The sequence below is a fragment of the Miscanthus floridulus genome, chromosome 8 (genome assembly GCF_019320115.1).
Source record: "Miscanthus floridulus cultivar M001 chromosome 8, ASM1932011v1, whole genome shotgun sequence".
In the NCBI taxonomy this organism is placed as follows: Eukaryota; Viridiplantae; Streptophyta; class Magnoliopsida; order Poales; family Poaceae; genus Miscanthus; species Miscanthus floridulus.
This window is the reverse complement of record NC_089587.1, coordinates 224,597,850-224,618,606: the sequence shown is the minus strand read 5'-3', so window position 1 is coordinate 224,618,606 and position 20,757 is coordinate 224,597,850. Positions and strand designations below refer to the sequence as shown.

General features: G+C 43.4%; 1 protein-coding gene across 2 annotated transcripts; it reads right to left on the bottom strand.

Moving 5' to 3' along the window:
- Positions 1 to 471: 471 nt before the first annotated feature.
- LOC136475166 (uncharacterized) lies at positions 472 to 8,166 on the bottom strand. 2 transcript variants are annotated; one of them, XM_066472720.1, is made up of 15 exons: positions 7,908 to 8,166; positions 7,554 to 7,793; positions 6,627 to 6,941; positions 6,397 to 6,504; positions 6,108 to 6,300; positions 4,977 to 5,242; positions 4,716 to 4,845; positions 4,529 to 4,602; positions 4,164 to 4,400; positions 4,009 to 4,085; positions 3,351 to 3,442; positions 2,190 to 2,272; positions 1,545 to 1,616; positions 1,280 to 1,405; positions 472 to 802 (listed from the first exon to the last, which is right to left on the bottom strand). In XM_066472720.1, the coding sequence occupies exons 1-15, from the start codon at positions 8,064 to 8,066 to the stop codon at positions 758 to 760; spliced, it is 2,217 nt and encodes a 738-aa protein (XP_066328817.1). In that variant the 5' UTR covers positions 8,067 to 8,166; the 3' UTR covers positions 472 to 757. The 2 variants fall into 2 exon arrangements, with proteins under 2 accessions (XP_066328817.1, XP_066328818.1); XM_066472721.1 differs by having other exon boundaries at positions 473 to 802; positions 4,977 to 5,239.
- Between the last annotated feature and the right edge of the window lie 12,591 nt (positions 8,167 to 20,757).

Genomic DNA, 20,757 nt, shown 5'->3' with positions numbered 1-20,757 from the left:
AGAAGATGGGCAAAGGCACAGCGAGATTGCTTAGTCCAGCAGTGAAAGTGTGCATGCAACCTTCCACTGCTCACTGCTGCCGGCTTTTCCTCTTTAGTTCCCCCAGGGCCCTTCTGGTTTTTTACTCTTTTTCCATCGGCCATTGATTTTGCTGCCCATCGTTGGCTTGTTTCACAAAGCAGGCAAGGCTATCTGGGATCTAGTCTAGGGCAAAAAAAACATCAAAGGTTTTGGGGACAAAAGAGCGTACTTTAAGCAAACTGTGCCCCTTTTGAGGTAAGATTAGTGCCGGATCTACGCAACCCACATGATCCACTGGGGCCTTTCGGGGAAGAAGCCTCCATTGCTTTCTTCCCCACTACATTTCTCAGCGGAAAGAAGAGAAAAGGGGGGCCATATCTAAACAAGCTTTTATTAAAGATTTGTGCAAGTGCTGGGCTGGGTGCAAAGAAACAGATGATGAGCAGTTAAACAAATGTGGCGAAAACTTCGCCCAAGCGTCAACCAAGCAAAGATGGTACACTTATAGTATGTCATCTACAATGGGATCATTTTGATTCATTCACACCTCATCGCCAAATTGCTCCTTGGTACTCTCCACCGGTTGCGGTTAGGTACAAAATTGTATTGTGTTGATGACTTGATGTACAAACAATTACAGGTTACAAAACTTGCTGGTAGCAAACTCACCGGGAGACCACTCAAATCAGATTCTGAACTCGCAATGCATGAAAGAATTAGAGTGACATCTCCAGGGTTATTCCTCCTCTTCGTCATCCTCCTCTTCAGCTTCCTTGAGCCACTGAGTAGGGTAACAAGTAGCAGAAAATCAATTGAATGAAGGCAATCATGACAAGATATCATCATGTTTGGATTTCAATAATGCTTACCCACATGGAAGACACAAGCACAGCAGACAAAAATATGTATATATGCCACTAAAACCAAGTCAGATGGTTCCATGAACACAAGTGAGCTAAAACTAAATTAGTCACACGCAAATGTCTACCCCATGGATGAGACAGATTCAGCAGAGAAGATACTAATGCCACCAAGTCAGATGATTCCATAAACACAAGTTAGCAAAATTTAAACCAGTAGCATTCACGTGGTCAGGTGCAACAATTCTATGGCTATAGGAAAACTCTTCCTAGAACTGAAACTGTGCAACAAGAGAAAAGATCAAAGGAACTATAAGTGAATGTGTTAGCTTCAACTGGTTCTGTGAAACCATGTGCAGAAACAGGGCAAAAAACTACATTTAGTGCAGGACATATACCTTAATAAAGGCCTCTGACTGTTTAACAAATACTTTATCAGACTCATCAGCATGTTCTTTCTCTTCCGCCCATCTCAAAATTGCATCTTCACTTACTACCTCTGTATCATAGAGGTATGGCAAGATCTGTGTTCAATAGCAGATTAAGGAAAAGCAGTCACAAAGGTTCAAGTACAGCATATGCTCAGCAGTCTAAACAAATCGATTTCTTGTTCGTGGTGTACAAAAATGTTGTGGAACCCTTCTGCAGAGAAGTAGGTGTTACCTTTGGAAATAGCAGAGAAAATTCTTTTGTGGTCTCTTGACACATTTCCTCAAACTTTAAAAGTATCTCCATCTATAGCAGTACCCAAGAAATGATTTATTTAGCCATGGCAAGAATCAAAGGAGAAATACACTCCAATAAGTCACAAAATTAAATTAGACAGCAATTTCTTTCAAACAGGCCCATGAAATTTTACAATTGCAGAGGCCTTTCCAAGAGTCATCATGCCCACCAAACAAGGTGATGCAGAACTGGAGATCAACATATCATCAGATCAAATAGGGGATGTTTCACCTTTTTTACCTAATTACAAAGTTGTTCCCTAAAACCTCATTTATCAACTACACTTTGTGGCTACCACAACTTGCTTGGGACTAAAAGGCTTTGTTGTCATATTAAAGACATGAACCAAATAGCATAATTTTTTACACAGGTGCCACTGGAGAGGTGAGCCAAGCAATCCTAGAAGCCTTTCATGTCATAATTCTATGATAAACTCGAAGAATGACCAGAATCATTGTTAGAAGGTAATATTGGTACTCAACCATGCAGAAGCATTTATGCAGGGATAATGTTTGAAATTTCAGCAAATCTAACCCATTTATGGTTCAAGATATTAAGTCAGTAATATACTGAATCATATACCTCCTCATCAACTGTCTTGGTGTAATTGCGCACAAGATCCTTCCACTTGCCAAGTGCATCAGCAGTTGTCTTTAGAAGAGTATCTGAAAAGGAGGGGACCGTAGGGAAAAATAAGCTTTGGGTAATCATTGTCAGATTAGCAAGCATTAAACATAAGAAAGAAACAACAAAATTCCACCAAAAAGTAAAAACTACCTCCATTTTGTAAATAAATTATGCAAATTGGCCACCAAAAAGAAAGGAAACGGGATTTAAATGACAGAAAACTGGACAGGTTTAGACAAAAACATAAAAACCTAACCGAATTATTTGCTTTCATTAATTTCAATGTGCCACTGCATTAATATTCAAGCGCAGACCACGTGTTAGACCACAAGGAAAATCATTGGACAGATCTGCTCAAGTATTCTAAAGACCGTACATCAACCAAATAAAACAAATCTAGGTTGTGAAGAAAGATTACTAGGAATAAGCCAATATGGTTTAAACTAGCTAAAGGTTTTAAAAGCAGTGTGTGCAAATGGATTTTGGCAATGATTATGTTAGGCTACATACTTAGATTGAATATTCGAGAAAACATACTTAGATTGTATTCTTCACCCAACAGAGCACAGCTTAGATTAATAACATAACACTGCTTACCAAATAGCCTTAAGTTTGTAAAAAAAGGGCTGCACTGGACAAGGAAACTGCCTCTGAAAGCATTTCAAAGGTTGGCATGGATCATGCAAATATGGATCCATAATTGGAGTCCTGGGTGGCCATAGCTACTATACTAGGGTTAGGTTATGAGGAACAAGTAATGACTTGTGAACTTGTGAGTGGTGTTCCATACTTGTATACGCACAAAACATAATAGACAGAGGTAGCTTCCATATGTGATGATTTGTTGCTGTTAACACGAAGCACAACCAGCATCATAATGCCATCAAAGTAAATAAAAGAACCAAAAGAAATTAGTTTCTGCTTAGTAGTACATACTCAACAATAAAGGCATTTTCCTATGACCATTTCGAGGTGGATAAGAGGATAATATCTTCTGCAAGGTAGACCTATTCTATTAGGTAAAAACAGCCAACTCTCCGAGATTCACACAATTCCCAACTTTACAGTCGTCATGGGTTCATATTCATAATACTTCTAACATCTATAAAAACCTACCATTAGTAGATTGTGCAGCCACTAATGCACTCTTCATGACAGAATAGAACACAGCTCCAGCACAATCTGCGTGTTGAAGGCTGTAGGCTAACCTGTAACATAAGCATTGTATGCCATAGTCAGTGCAATCGAACATTGGTTACTATAGTGACAGAACTGATAAACCTGCACAAACAATATAGCCTATCATTGATTGTCAATTTGCAAAAGATGAAACTGGATGGAGAGAACTGCATCTACCAAACCATTACATAGCAAAGTCATCTGAAAACAAATCAATGAGATCCGGTACACCATAAAATCAACAAACTTCCTAAGTTCCAATAACATGTAGAGAAAATTCGCAGGCAGGCAATACATTGTTGATCCAACATTCAGTTTTAAATAACTAAAGTACATTCTGCTATAAAAGCCCATTTTCCCCTTACATTGCTGGTAAGAAAAAGGGAGATTTAGATTAACTAACAGCAGAAAGCGTATTTAAGAGACTGATTATTTCATGTGTCAATTTAAAATACTTAAGGCCTGGACAAGGATGATTGTTCAAGTAATATTTTGGACTCAGTTCAATCCAAACTTCCACCGCCACCTACAAAGGCAGGTCCTTAGTGCTTTCCAGTTTTTACATGTGCCTGATAAGAGAGGAACGATTTTGCACCTTAGGCCATTAATCTCTAGTATCAAATTATCACGATTAACGCCGCCACCCAGAGCTCGCTGGAACGTCTCTTCCACCTAAACAGGGAAAACCACTCAGTAAATGGGCAACAAGAAATGGAAGTACGTATTTCTTAATCACATATATGTAATAACCTCTTTCTCAAACTTAGAAATATGATCATCATCCTCAACCACACTGTCTGACGAATCATCTTTATCTGGTAGAGTCGGATTGTTGGATTCATCTTCTGACCCATCATCATCAGACACAGCATGCCGCAGCTCTTCAAGCTTTTCTTTAGGAATCGGGGCAATCGATTGTCTCCATTCTTCCACGATCCCAGTATCAACGCTTGTCCATACGTAACCGACAACACCACAGGTACCAGTCTAATTGGTGACATCATGAACATCAATCCAAACAGTTATAAAGATCATGGCAGTTCCCCACATTCGACAACATAATTCCATGAATGTTCCAAACTAAATCACTAAGGCAGATAAGAAAAGAAGGAAACCTCAGATGTTTCCGACTCATCTTCTTCCAAAGGAACAGTTGATTGATCACCATTACTCCTCATACTGGAAAATGCTGCAAGGAAGAAACCAGTTCACCAAGTAGAACATGTAGGTTACAGGTCCACAGGAACAAAATGAATAGTCCGGCATAAATATCAAATAAAATTTTAGGGTCTGCAGACTAACGTGGACTATCTGTAATTCCTGAGTTGGTGTCAGCATACTCAAGTTCTTCATCACTATCTTCATTTGAAGGCTGAGGAAGTAATGAAACTTTTGAGTGGGCAGGCACAACAACATTCTTTCCAACTTCAACCTGAATAAGAAAACAAGTTCAGGATGTACTCAACACAGAAAGAATACAAGATTAAAAAAAGGCAGATTATTGCATTTTTCTAATGGAGGAAAAGCTTCTGGCATGGTAATGTCAATACTGTAGCAGCTTACCTTAAATGACAGTACGCAACCAGGTTCAACAATAGCACCAGCTCTTAAATGAACACCATCACAGACTAAAGAGTTATTAACTTTGCATCCATCTTCGATTATGACATTGTCCCATATGAATGAGCCGTTAATCAAAACATTTTTCCCAATCTTGCAGCCCTCCCCAATAACTGAATTTAATATTTTGCAGTGGTCTCCAATACTAGTCGCACTACCAACAACAGAATTTGCACCAATTTGTGCGGAAGATGACAATGTTACATCTGCTTTAAAAAACATGCAGAATAAAGATGTGCAGAGAATAATGGAATTGATCACCAGAATAATAGAAGATTCATAAGCCAAAAATGTAGGCAAAAAAGAGTACCCAAGAAATATAAAATACAGTCTAACAGCAGGATACAAAATCCTTTCTAAAGCTAGCTAAACATCTACTCCCTCTGTCCCAGTATACAAGTCGTTTTAGTGTTTAGAGGATGTCCCAGTAAGAATGACGTTTTAGATGTCAGTCCTACACCTGAGCATCACCAGACTGAAGCTTTGTAGCCCGCAGCTACTCATAGTAGCCTACAGTGAGCTCATTCAATGACTACGGACAAGGAGAGCAGGAGAACAGACATTACTGGCATAGGGGTGCGTTGGTATTTTTGCTTGAGTCTTGGTAGCCGTGTCGCATGCTAGAACGACTACAATTCTGGGACGGAGGGAGTATAATAGTTCAGTTTACAAGACCAAACAATATAGTTTCCTTGGAAATAATTATGTAAGCTAAGTGCATGTACAGTTGGACATTTGGACAATAAACATATGTATCAGAAGCAGATTTTTATTGTTTGAAGGAGGCACATAAACTAATTTGACCTATTCTATGCATTGCTTAGTAAAATGTCTAAAAGAATAACATATTTCGTAAGACCAGATATCAAACTAAAAATTTAGATTATTACACATTTTGAAGCAAGCAAATAGTTAATGCAAATAAATATGCAAAATAAAAAACATAACAAATAGAATATTGTTCTGGACTTTCAAATATCTTGCTTTAAAGGAAGCATGAACCAAGGAACAATAAGTCAATAGAAAGTGTCTAGAAATAAACCTACTGTACAAAATTCTAAACACTGCATGTACCTGATGCCTTGTATACTCCCTGCCTATGAAGTCTACTTTCTGAGCAATCACGACTTGATATTACATCAGGCACCATAGGGTATGTCCACCTTTGAATTACATCTTTGCTCACGGTATCATAACTCCTGAAATTATCAATCCTTGCAGCATATCCAGAGCATAATTCATGAGTATAGATTTTGTATCCCATAATCTGAAAGAATTGGTAAGGCCGTTACTTTGTTGCAGAACAGGCAAACAGCATATGTTCTTTTTCATAGTGTGGTCAAACAGTAGTGAATTGTCTTACATCGTCAACTAGTAAGCCCTTCACGAAATGACGCCGAAGATGCTGATAATCAAAGTTATCTGTAAAAAGACTTAGGACTTCTGGAGAGCAGATATCAATATAGCAGTCCTGCCAGGTAAGAAATGAAGATGATCAAAATAAAACAAGACATACATAAGCAACAATATTAGCAGAAACAGATCAAGAAAAAGAAGATATCAACTGTTGAGCTGTAGAGTTTGAAAGCAAACCTCCATGTCATTATGCAGCTGGAGAGTAGGATTATTGGGCAGTATATCCTTATCAATTGTAATATACAAGTGTGAGTTATCTGCCCTGTCCTCGTAATAAAGTAACTCCTTTGTCTCAGGATCTATCGCCATAACAATTTCATCATTACCCAGACGAGTTTGGTGTGTCAGAATAGAAGGTTTTGAATGCTTTATAACCATAGTCATAACAGCAAGTGGGTCCTTTTTCTTCCGGTCCATATGTTCATGGAGAGCATCCTTCAAGCTCATGTTACTGACCGTATCACCACTGATGAGAACGAAATCTCCGTGTATCTACAATTGAAGGATGGATGCATGAAACAACTGAAACTGCAAATGGAGTTACATGAACATATAAGCATGGTAATGCCTGAGTCCCACTGGATCCACAGAATATTAATCCATAATTATTGTAAAGTTATCACATATTTTAGTGCTTAGGCTTCGTATAAGTTGAGCTAGACTGGAGTCAAGTTTTTCAAAGAGGATGTCAACAAACTAGCAAAACAAGCCAAAACGAAACTAAAAAAAGGTGTGTTTATTTTCTATTTATTAGCTTCAGAAGCAAATTGTATTACTATATATGCTGATTAGGAGAAATGCTACAAACAATTGTCTCTTTCACTGGTGCTATAGGGTGGTTTTGATGCACTCCTGGAGCCCCCTCTACTGAGGCAACCAACATGTAAGACCATTCACACTTTCTTATAAACGAACTGAAACAAGCGACCCAAAATATGACTACCGAGTTCAGTCTCAGACCACCTTGCTATATCAGCTGGGAATCATCAGTAATAAACTCAACGAGAAGATCCAATGTGATAGGCATACAAAAAAACTAAAGCTAAAATCAATAATAACGCTGCCATCATAATCCGCAACAGGGAAGCAGGACTGAGCACTCACCACGCCGCGGTCGTAGATGACGCGGAGCGCGTCGCCCGCGCTAATCGCGTCGTGGGACTCGACGGCCGTGACGGCCATGCTCCCGGGCCCAGACTTACCAGCCCACCCGGCCTTCTCCAAGTACTCCTTGACCTGGTGCGAGTGCGCGCAGCAGAAGACGAAGGCCTCCTCCACCCCCGCAGACTCCAGCCACGTGAGCGTGTACTCGATCATCGGCATGTGCACCAGCGGCAGCAGTACCTGCGAAGAGACAGCGGCGGAGCAAGAGCTCGTTCAGAGGAGCCGCGAAGCTCGAGCGCCGGTGACGAGATAGTGCTGGTGTGGGATTTGGGAAGCGGGTAGTGCGTCGAGTACCTTGGGGCGCTCGAGGGTGATGGGGCGGAATTTGAGCGTGAAGCTGTCGGCGAGAAGGACCGCCTGGAGTGGGGGCGGGCGCGCGAGGTCGTCATGGCCGTCGCCGGAGGCGGCGGCGCCGCCTCCCCCGCCCCGGTTGCGGGATTTTTTCTGCGACATGATTGCAGCGGGTGCGGCGGCGGAGAGGAGTTCGTAGGTCTGCTCGCTCGCTCGCGTCGTCGGCGTCGCCGTGGGTCGGCGAGTCTGGACTCCGGCTGGATTCTGGATGGGTGGACTGGTCGTAGATGGGCTCTTTTTGAGGCCCAAGTTTTCTTTTGGTACACTTGGGCCATTCTAAGTTGGTTTCTTCTCTCTTTTGAGGAACTTGCTGTTTTGTTAGCTGGAATTTGTTTCTTAGGTAGCACACCTATATATAAATCTTTAAAACGAGACGATGCCCAATCACGTATAGCCAAATTTCTCTTCTCTTCTCTTCTCTATATTTATACTAGGTAACGTGTCCGTGCGTTGCTATGGGACAACTAAATTTTTGTACTAAAAATGCATGGATCGCACGATAAAATAACAATACTGTGAAATTAAATACCGACGTTAAAGTGACAATTAATCCAAAAGGCAAAGTTCGTGAAATTAACATAGTAACAGAGAACGAGGCGTCGGAGTCTCACCAACTTTACTGCATAGACCTTTTCGTGCGTTGTAATGGGAACAAATAAACAGTTCTATTGGAGCAGTTTCGTTGGAAAGACTCGTGCGTTGCAATGGAAAAAATATTTACCAGGAACAAACCAATATCCTTGAATCCTAGAATAAACATTGTTTGCATAGATTGTATAAGGTGGTCAACCCTACTTAACATTGTTACTGAGATGACATCTCCCATTAGGCCAGTCTCAATAGGGATTTCATAGAGTTTTATGGGCATTAAATATGCTGACATGGCACTGTCTTGATGAAGAGAGAGGAGATAAAAGTTTTATGGAAGTAGAGAGAGTTTCATGTGAATGAAACTCTTCTGCACTGTTTCTAAAATATGGGTGTGTTGGAAACTGGGAGATAAAACCTCCACTGAGACTGGCCTTAGATTCTAGAACTCAAGCCAGAAGATTCAGTGGGAAACATTAAAATTCTCACACCTAAATATTAAACAAATATTCTCGAAATAGCTACATTAGCAGAGTTCTTCTCCTAAAGCATCTTAATACAAACCGTAAATAACACGATACTCATGAAAAAGTCAGCATATAACATTTACAATAACATGGTACAGTCATTCCGAATATGGCATACCTATGAAGTATATCCATGAGCAAAACTAATTTCAAATCACAAAGTGCCTTAGTTGATTAGTGCATTAGTTCCGGGTAGCATACTAAGTCTTGATGCTGATATAGTTGTGGTTGAGAGTGCAGCCTATAAAGCAAATATATCAGATAGAGCAAGACATGTGTCGGGTATCGATAGTAGGGATATTCAAAGTAAGGAAGTTAGCGTACACGCTGACTTCCTTGGATGGATCAAGACGTATTAAAAGGTCTCGCCCGACCCCTTGGGTACGGGCTCCGTCTCGTCCGACCCCAAGGACGCGGTTTTTCGTCTTGCCCGAACCATTGGGTTTGTGCTCCGTCTCATCCGACCCCTTGGGTTCGTGCTCCGTCTCGCCCGATGGGGACTCATACCGTCGCCAACCACTCCAGGTCCAGGCGTATGGGCCTGGGTCAATACTCTGACACTAGGGAAGAGACTGTCACGACTCGATGTAACCCATGGCCATGATGGGCCATACCTAAGGATTCACATCAAGAACAGTGTCGGGCATGCCGGTGCTGTTCTGCCTAACCCTTGTACGAACGCTAACAGGTGCGTCAGTTCACCACGACGTCTATCGGGACGGAATGGAACGCCATGACCGGCAGATGACGCCTACGCATGGCGCCGGTGATGAACAGGGCCGTGATGTGGAGCCGTCCCTGTTGACATCTACAGGATCAACGGGACCAGCATGAAGGAGAAGAAGGACCCGGCGATCCTGGAAGCCTTCTCTCTCTCGTTCTTCTCATTTTCCTCCGCTGTAACCCGCACTTTCCCTTCGCCTATAAAAGGAAAAGCAGGGCGCCCCATGAAGAGGGCCAGATCCGCATGAGATAAAAACAAAAGAGCACAACACGAACACACGGCTGAGCAGCAATCGAGCTCAGCACCCGTTCACCCCTTCCACCAGAGACTTGGGATCATTTCCCTCTCTCGCCTGTTTATAACCCCTACTACAAACCAAGTGCCGATAATACGAGCAGCAGCAAACTAAACGTAGGGACGTTCCACCCGAACTAGTATAAACCCTTGTGTCCTCCGAGCACACCATCCGAGCCAGACAGGCAAATACAAATTTACTCATCGGTGGTCCAAAAACACCGACAGTTGGCGCGCTAGGTAGGGGCTTTTTGCACGTCTCGACGTCCACATCAGGCCTCAGATGGCTAGTCACGACGTCAGCTAGGTCCTGGGCGTGCACGTGCTCTTTGGGAACCTGGACTTCATCGTTACGACGGAGGGAGAGTTGGCGCAGGTTCCCACCGCTATCCAACCTCTCCACTCCGCCGGCCTCGACGCGATCGCAGACGCGCTTGAGGAGCTACAGCTGCACGCACCGGAGGCCCGCACCCCTAGGAGCGACCAGCTCCTCGGCGTCGATTACGAGAGGCCAGAGCGCCAGCTCGGCCCCTTTCTAGGACCCCGACTGTCCCGGAAGGACCTAGGCCGCCTCACGTTCTCGTTTGCCAACGTCATGACGTAGCTTGCCGGAGGAGAGCCGCTCTCCCCGAAATACCTCATTCGGAGCACCTCGACATCGCTCTCATTCGGTCTGCGCAATGCCACAGAGACCATTGGCTACCTCACGGTGCAACGCACGCCCTCATCCCCTACGAATGATCGGTAGACCCACCTGCTAGCCCAAGCACTCCAAACAATCCCCATCACATGGCCGCTTGCGGTCTGGGTGCTCGATCTGGTTAGACCTCTCAAGAGGGCACACAGGGGCTAGACGCACTTGCTTGTCGTCGTAGACAAGTTTACAAAGTGGATAGAGACTCAATCGATCTCCATGATCAAGTCCGAGCAAGCCGTGTTGTTCTTTCTTGACATCGTCCATCGCTTTGGTGTCCCGAACTCCATCATCATAGACAACGGCACGCAATTCACTGAAAGGAAGTTCCTTCGATTCTATGATGAATACCACATCTGCGTCGATTGGGCCGCCATGGCGTACCCCCGCATGAACGGGCATGTTGAGCACATGAATGGCATGGTCCTACAAGGCCTCAAGACTAGGATCTTCAATCGGTTGAACAAGTTTGGCGAATGATGGGTCGCGGTGCTCTAGAGCCTAAGGACGACCCCAGCCGGGCCACCGGCTACACGCCATTCTTTATGGTCTACGGTTCCAAGGCTATCCTCTCGACCGACCTCGATTATGGAGCGCCGAGGGTTAGGACGTACGACGAACAGGGAGCCGAAGCATCCCTCGAGGATGCCATAGACCAGCTAGATGAAGCGCGCGACGTTGCCCTGTACTAGCAAGCGTTATGCCGGTACCACAGTCGTCGAGTGCAGGGTCAGGCCTTCAATGTTGGGGACTTGGTGCTCTACCTTGTCTAGAGCAACAAGAACCGCCACAAGCTCTCTCCGCCATGGGAGGGACCATAGGTCATCACGGAAGTGCTCTAACCAGGCACCTACAAGCTCAGGACCATCGATGGCAAAGTCTTTGTCAACGCCTAGAACATCGAACAGCTACGTCGCTTTTACCCTTAATTTACGTAAGCTTTCTCTTATCAGTTTCGCTATCAACTCCTCGGTCTTTAGTGACACCCGACCCCAGCAACGGTAGGGGGTTGGGCCTCACTCGGGGGCTGATAAGAGTATATCTATCCAGTAGACATTCTCTATGCCCGACTCTTTCTCACGTTAAGACCTAGAAGCGAGGGTCGCAGAAACAAACGCTGAGTAAAACTGGTCGGACTGCAAGAAATCTATGCCCTAGCGGCTACGGCGTTTTTGCTCACCAGCGTGATCAGAGTTTTTTCCCACACCTCGAGCTTCTTAAGCCTTAACTATGGAAAGAGCTGGGACGCATTTAAGAGTATATCCACCTAGCAAACATTCTCTGTGCCTGACCCTCTCTCACATTAAGATCTAGAAGCAAGGGTTGCAGAAACGAACGCTGAGTAAAACTGGTCAGACTGTAAGAAACCTACGCCCCAGCGGCTATGGCGTTTTTGCTCACCAGCATGATCATAGTTTGTTCACCCGCACCTCGAGCTTTACAGCCTTAATAATGAAAAGGGTCGGAATGCATTAACCTTTTTATACAAAAAGGGGAGAAGGGCTAAAAATTTGTTTGGCCATAACGAAATTTAAGAACTTGTCCACTTATTATGAGTTCACCGCCTGACTTATCTGCCTAACTAATTTCTTGGGGGTGATCTCATCCTCTATCTCCACAGGTAAGTCCTGTGCCAGCGGGTCACCCAAGTCGATCGGACAGCTCGGGCCGCAGCCAAGAGACAAGTAAGGAGCAGTAGGATGCCCCATGCGGGTTATGCTGACTCCGTCATGAATGATGGACCTAGATTCCACTTGGACATATCCGGTAAGTCCTATGCCAATGGGTCACCCAAGTCGATCAGACGGCTCGGGCCACTGCCGAGAGACGGATAAGGAGCAGTAGGATGCCCTATACAGGTTATGTCGACTCCATCACGAACGGCGGACCCAGATTCCACTCGAACATATCCGGTAAGAGCTCCCCGAACCCGTCACTTGAGCCAGCGAGGTAACTTTACCAACCCCCACTTTACTTTTCTAGTGCATGAGCATTCATTAATCCATTCTCATACATCCAAGCATCGCATATGCAATTATTACATCATAACACTTCATGTCATGACACAAAGCGATAGTCGTCTCATTGAACATGAGCGACAATCGATTAGGGTTCGAAGGCTGGCCCACGAAGGGCTCGAGGCTGCCTCGTGTAAAATAGAGCTAGGGGAGAAAACACAGATGAGCCCCAACGGGCTTTGCCCGACCCACTCAAAAGCGGATAGGGCCATCTCAACCTTCTCGTTCGATCCTAACCTCGAGCCATGCCCACATAATCTCCATCAAGGAGAGGCCAGCGGGACACCTGAATCGTTCTCTGAAATAACTCAGGAATCTGCCGGGAGGCGGGTTAAGGAGCAGTGGAATGCCACATGAGGGCTATGCCGACCCTGTTATGAATGACAGACCCAGATTCCACTTGGACATGCCCATTAGCGAGCTCACCAAGCGTGACACTCAAGCCATCGAGGCAAGTGACGTTAGCTCAACCCCTCCGGTTGCGGAAACCGCGGACGGGGTGACAATCACAAAGATGAGCCGACCCCTCGACCGGACCCCTGCAACGCACGGGGGCTCAAGAGAAGTTGGACTCGCAAGGAGACCGAACACGTGGTCGTAGAACGATGGCTCGGATCCTAGGGACAGAATACGCACGAAAACTAAGAATAACGTTTCTGAAACAAAAAATGCTTTCCCCTACCAGTTTCGCTATCGTCTCCTCGATCTTTAGTGAAACCCAACCCCAGCAATAGCAAGGGGTCGGGTCTCACTTGAGGGTTGGTAAGGGTATATATATACCCTTTCTAAAACAGTCACCGTGCTCGACCCTTTCTCACGTTAAAAACCTAGAGGCAAGGTTTGCGGAAATGAATGTCGAGTAAAACTGGTCGGACTGCAACAAACCTATGCCCCAGCGGCTACGGTGCTCTTGCTTACCAGCATGACCAGAGTTTTCTCACCCACACCTCGAGCTCTATAGTCTTAACAAAAGGAGGGGTCGGAACACATTAACCCTTTTTTTACACAAGAAAGGGAGAAAGAACAAATTTGTTCAAACCGAAACAAAATAATAGACTTGTTCAAACAAAACAAAAGGGATGGAACTTGTCCGCTTATTACAAAGGCGCACCCTGACCTATCTAACTAAACTAACCCCTCGGAGGGATGATTTCATCCTCTATCTTGGCAGAAAGGTCATGCGCTAGGGGGGCCACCTCCTCCTCGATGACGTCTAGCTCGGCGTCGGTATAGATGGGCACAAAGCCTTGGCTCATCGTCGCTAGATTGATGTTTTCATAATGAGAATGGATGATCATGAACGATCAGTGAACACCAAAGCGAAGCACGCCCCTCGCCATATCACGTGCTCGGTCCATAATCCGGGTGGCGTGAACCTTGAGGGAGCTTGTCTCCTGCTTCGGGACCAGCTCGAGCTCATCGTAGACTAGCTAGACGGTGACGCGCAGGTTGTCATGTTCATCGCTCTCCTTCTAGAGGGTGTCCTTCACCTCGCTGAGCTCCTTCTCTAGTGAAAGCTCTAGTTTGGTTTTGGTTAATTGATGAAACCCTAAGTGCTTACCTTGTTTATCAAAGTGATTATGAGATAGGTAGCACTACTCCAAGTGATGAAGCAATGGTGAAGATCATGATGATGGTGATGGCACGGTGATGATCAAATGCTTAAACTTGGAAAAGAAGAAAGAGAAAAACAAAAGGCTCAAGGCAAATGTATAAATAGTAGGAGCCATTTTGTTTCGGTGATCAAGACACTTAGCGAGTGTGATCACATTTAGGTTAGATAGCTGTACTATTAAGAGAGGTGAAACTCATATCGAAAGGCGGTTATCAAAGTGCCACTAGATGCCCTAACTCATTGCATATGCATTTAGGATCTAGTGGAATGCTAACACCCTTGAAAATATTTGTGAAAATATGCTAACACATGTGCACAAGGTGATATACTTGGTGGTTGGCACATTTGAGCAAGGGTGAAGAAGTTAGAGGTGAAAAGGAGTTAGTCGCGCTGGTCACAGAGTGACCAGATGCGTCCGGTATGGTGATCGGACGCGTTCGGTATTAACGATGAACTCAGCGACCGTGAATCAGCAAAATCAGTGTTCGGTGAGATAGTTGATCGGACGCTGGCCGCGTCCGGTCCGAAGTGACCGGACGCGTCCGATTGTCCATGGGTGCTTACTGTATTCGACCGGACGCTGAGGCTCAGCGTCTAGTCAGTTTCTAACTGACGCATCCGATCGGCCCTAGAGGCTTACTGGACTCGACCGGACGTAGCGGCTCTATGTTCGGTCATTTTGAACAGTGCGTCCAGTCGGTCATATCAGAGAGCCGTTGGAGGCAACGGTGGGACACGTGGCGGTCAGATAGCTACTGGACACGTCCGGTATGGCGACCGGACACGTCTGGTATTCATGACCGATGCGTCCAGTGCTGCGTCCGATCAGTATGACCAGAGCGTCCGGTCACCACGACTTGTGCCCAGTGAAGGGGTACAACGGCTCTATTTCGTTGGGGCTTCTATTTAAGCGCCATGGCTGGCTCAAGCTCATTCTCTTGCACATTTTCATTGATATAGCAACCTTGTGAGCTTAGCCAAAGCCCTTCCACTCATCTCCATCATTGATTCATCATCATTGTGAGATTGGGAGAGAATCTAAGTGCATTGCTTGAGTGATTGCATCTAGACGCACTTGGTATTCATGTTGCGCTGTGGATTTTGCTTGTTACTCTTGGTGGTTGCCACCACCTAGATGGCTTGGTGCAGCGGTGGAGGATCGGCACGAGTTGGTGATTGTTCGTGGCCATCTCCGGTGATTGTGAGGGAAGTTGTATCTTCCTCGGTGGAGTGCTGAAAGGTAACTCTAGTAAATTGCTCGTATTATTGAGTTACCTCACTTGTGAGTCAGTTCTTGTGGTGTCCAATCGTGTGGACGAGGTTTGTGAAACACCTCTTAGCCGTCGAACCACCAAGTGTTGGTCGACACAACGGGGACTAGCGTGTTGGCAAGCACATGAACCTCAGGAGAAAAATCGGTTGTCTCTTGCCATTTGATATTCTCCTGGTGATTGGTTTCATATTCATCTTGTGATTGGTTCATTCCTCTACACGGCGGTATAACCATCCTACTCACTCATTTATATTCTTGTAAACTAGTTGTAGCAAGCTCTTTAGTGTAATTTGATTTGAGAGCTTGCTTTGCTATTTAAGGTTGCTTAGTGGAGCTCTTTAGAGTAGAAAGATTGAGAGCTCTTAGTGAGTAGTATCATAGCAAGTTGTGTGTCTAGCTATCATTACAATTAGAATTGTTGGATAGGTGGCTTGCAACCTTTGTAAAGCTAGAGCAAGTTTGCATTTCGCTATTTGTCATACTAATCAAATTGCTCTAGTTGATTTGTAGATTTTTAAATAGGCTATTCATCCCCTCTCTAGCCATATTAGGACCTTTCAAGTGGTATCAGAGCCGTGGTCACCGTTTGATTAAAGGCTTAACAACCTCAATGTCAAATTATGGCTCAAGTTGTGTTCAACCATGTGGGGGGCAAACTACCATTCTTTGATGGCACAAGCTATGGTTATTAGAAGAGAAAAATGAAAATGTATCTTGGTTCAATCAATGATCAAGTATGGGAAGTGACCGAAAAATGATTATGCTATCATTGATCCCGACAATCCCACCAACCAAGATAAGACCAACAAGCAATGCAATACAATGGCTCTCAACACCATATACAATGCCATTGATTCCAATGTGTTTGAGTAAATCAAAGATTGTGAAAGAGCAAATGAGGTGTGGAGGAGATTGGAGGAAACATATGAGGGCACACCGGCGGTAAAGAGTGTTAAGTTGTATATCCTCAAGGATAAGTTGACAAGCTTCAAGATGAAGGATGATGAGAGCATTCCGGAGATGTTCCATCGGTTATAAGTAATTGTTAATGACTTGAAGGCTTTGGGAGAAAAGATCAAAGATGATGATGTCTCTCATCGGTTCTTGATGTGCCTACCTCCAAGATTTGAGATGTTGAGATTGCTCATCATAAGAGGAGGATTGAAGAAGATAACCACCAACCAAGTACTAGGTGATGTCATGACACAAGAGACATACTATGTGGAAAGGGAGGGGGATGACAAGGAGGACAAGAAGGAAGAAGAAGACAACAAGAAGAAGAGTATAGCATTCAAGGCTAGCTCATCATCATCCAAGAACAAGGGCAAATCCAAGAAAGAATCAAGTAGTGATGATGATCTTAGTGACATTGATGATGAAGCTATGGCCCTCTTTGTGCGTAAGATGGGAAAATTCATGAAGAAGAAGGGCTACAGTGCAAGAAAGAGAAGAGATCATACCAAGAGCAAAGAGTACGTGAGAAGATGCTACAATTGCAAGAGCTCCGATCACGTTGTAGCAAATTGTCCCTATAATAGTGATAATAATGAAGATGAGAAGAAGAAGCACAAGAAAGATAAGAATGAAAAGAAGGAGAAGAAGGAGAAGAGAATGACCTTCTAAAAGATGAAGAAGGGTGGAAGCTATGTAGTCACTTAGGATAGTGATGGCTCATCGGATAGTGATGACTCTAGTGATGATGGCAAGAAATCTATCAAGAAAGCACTAGCAAGCATCGCCATCAACAACAAGCCCTCCATCTTCGACACTCCATCAATATGTCTCATGGCAAAGCCTACTAAGGTAAAATATGATGAGAGTGATGATGATGAATGTGAAAGTGACTCTTGTAGGAATGATAATGATGATGAGGATGAGGATGAGGAGTACACCAAGGAGGAACTCTTGGACATGTGTGAGCAAGTGCACACTTACAATGAGATAAAGAGAAAGGAGTGCAAAGAATTATGCAAGAAAGTAAAATTTCTTGAGCAATCCTTTGATGAGCTCAATGCTACTCATGAGAGGCTAATGGAAGCCCATGAGAAGCTTGGCAAAGCTCACTCTAAGCTTGAAAAGGCTCACTCATCTCTCATTGAGCAAGTCAAAGTGAAGGAAGCCAAGAAGGACCAAGTGATCGTATCATGTGATGTGGGACTAACATGTGATCTTATTAATGAATCTTTTCATGAGTCCATTTTAGTTGCTCCCACTAACCCCTCTTGTAGCACTACCACTTCTACTTCACCTTTAAGTGATGAAATCACTTGTGGTACCTCACTAATGGTGGAAAATGAGACCCTCAAGAAGGAGGTGAATGAGCTCACTCGTGACTTAGGCAATGCCTATGGTGGAGATGCCCGCTTGCTAAAGTGCTTGGGTAGCGAAAGGTTTTCTTTCAACAAAGAGGGGTTAGGCTATACCCCCAAGAAAGGCAAGGCGGCATTTGTCACTCCCAAAGTTAGCTTTGTGAAGGGCAATGGTCGGTTTTACAATAGATGCAAGCAAGTTAGGCATGTAGAGCAATATTGCAAGATTAACAAGAACAAGCTACCTAATGTATCCTCAATTAAATTTGATTCTTGTTACATGCTTTTTAAGGGTGCCAATGGTGTGAAGGCTAAGTTCATTGGTACACCAATTGTGGGCCCAAAGAAGAAGGCCATTTAGGTACCAAAGACCTTGGTAACTAATCTACAAGGACCCAAGCAAGTTTGGGTAACTAAAAAGAATTGATCTTCTTTTATAGGTCAATTATAAAGCCAGAGGAAGACATTGTGTGCTTGATAGTGGGTGCACACAACACATGACCGGTGATCCAAAAATATTCAATTCAATCAATGAAAACAAGAGCAATGGGATTGATAGTATCACATTTGGTGACAATGGCAAAGGCAAGGTCAAATGGCTTGGTAAGATTGCAATGTCCAATGATTTAAGCATTTTCAATGTGCTACTAGTAGAGAGCTTGAACTTCAACCTATTATCGGTAGCTCAATTATGTGATCTTGGTTTTAAGTGCATATTCGGTGTGGATGATGTAGAGATCATAAGTGTAGATGGCTCTATCTTGATATTTAAAGGATTTAGATATGAGAATCTATACTTAGTTAATTTCAATGCTAGAGAAGCTCAATTGACAACATGTTTGATCATTAAGTCTAGCATGGGTTGGTTATGGCATAGAAGGCTTGGCCATGTTGGGATGAAACAATTAAACAAGTTGATCAAGCATGACTTAGTTAGAGGCTTGAAAGATGTCACTTTTGAGAAAGATAAGCTATGTAGTGCATGTCAAGCCAGAAAGCAAGTTGGTAACACACATCCTAAGAAGAGCATGATGAGCACATCTAAAGCATTTGAGTTGATGCACATGGACTTATTTGGACCAACCACATACACTAGCATTGGTGGAAACAAATATGGATTTGTGATTATGGATGATTTCACTAGATACACATAGGTATTCTTTCTAGTGGACAAGAGTGATGTGTTTGCAACATTTAAATCATTGGTCAAAGGCATTCACAATGAGTTTGAAACAACCATCAAGAAAGTAAGAAATGACAATGTTAGTGAGTTCAAGAACACAAAAATTGATGAATTATGTGATGAATTTGGAATTAGACATCAATTCTCAGCCAAGTATACTCCTCAATCAAATAACTTAGTTGAAAGGAAGAATAGAACTTTGATTGACATGACAAGATCAATGTTGAGTGAGTACAATGTGAGTCATTCATTTTGGGCCGAAGCAATCAACATGGCTTGCTATTATAGCAACCGACTCTATTGTCACCCCATGATGGAGAAGACACCTTATGAGCTTTTGAATGGAAGAAAGCCCAACATAGCATACTTTTGGGTTTTTGGTTGTAAATGCTACATATTGAAGAAAGGCACTAGATTAAGCAAGTTTGAAAAGAAATGTGATGAAGGTTTCTTGCTTGGTTACTCCACTACTAGCAAGGCTTATAGAGTTTGGAATTTGGCTAGTGATACTCTTGAGAAGGTTCATGATGTGAAATTTGATGAAACAAATGGTTCCCAAGAGGAAAATGAGAATCTAGATTATGTAAGAGGCACTCAATTGGTTAATGCAATGAAGAACATGAATATTGATGATATAAGGCCTAGAGAGATGATTGATGTTGAAGATGACAAGAATCAAGTGCTCTCTAACTCAAATGTGCAAGCTAGTGGTTCTCATGATCAAGTTCAAGCAAGTACTAGTCATGACAAAGTGCAAGATCAACAACAAGTGGCTAGTTCATCATCTCAACCAAGTGATCAATAAAATGCTAGCAATCAAGTGCAAGTGCTTTAACCTACCAATGTTACAAGAGATCATCTATTGGACACTATCATTGGTGATATTTCAAGAGGTGTGCAAACTAGATCAAGATTGGCTTCATTTTGTAAGCATTTCTCATTTGTGTCATCTATTGAACCAAAGAAGATAGATGAAGCTTTAAAGGATATTGATTGGGTCAATGCTATGCATGAAGAGCTAAACAACTTGACAAGAAACCAAGTATGGGAGTTAGTTGAGAGGCCTAAGGATCATAATGTGATAGGAACCAAGTGGGTCTTTCGGAATAAGCAAGATCAAGATAGGATAGTAATAAGGAACAAAGCAAGATTAGTGGCTCAAGGTTACACTCAAGTTAAAGGTCTTGACTTTGGAGAAACATATGCCCCGGTTGCAAGATTGGAAGCAATTAGGATCTTGTTAGCCTATGTTTGTGCCCACAACATCAAGTTGTATCAAATGGATGTGAAGAGTGCATTTCTCAATGGTTACATCAATGAGCTTGTGTATGTTGAGCAACCTCCTAGTTTTGAAGATGAGAAGAAACCTAACCATGTCTACAAGTTGAGAAAGGCTTTGTATGGATTGAAACAAGCACCTAGAGCATGGTATGAGAGATTGAGGGATTTCCTACTCTCTAAGGGATTCAAGATGGGAAAGGTTGACACCACTCTCTTCACCAAGAAGCTTGGAAATGACTTGTTTATAATGCAAATCTATGTTGATGATATCATCTTTGGATCAATAA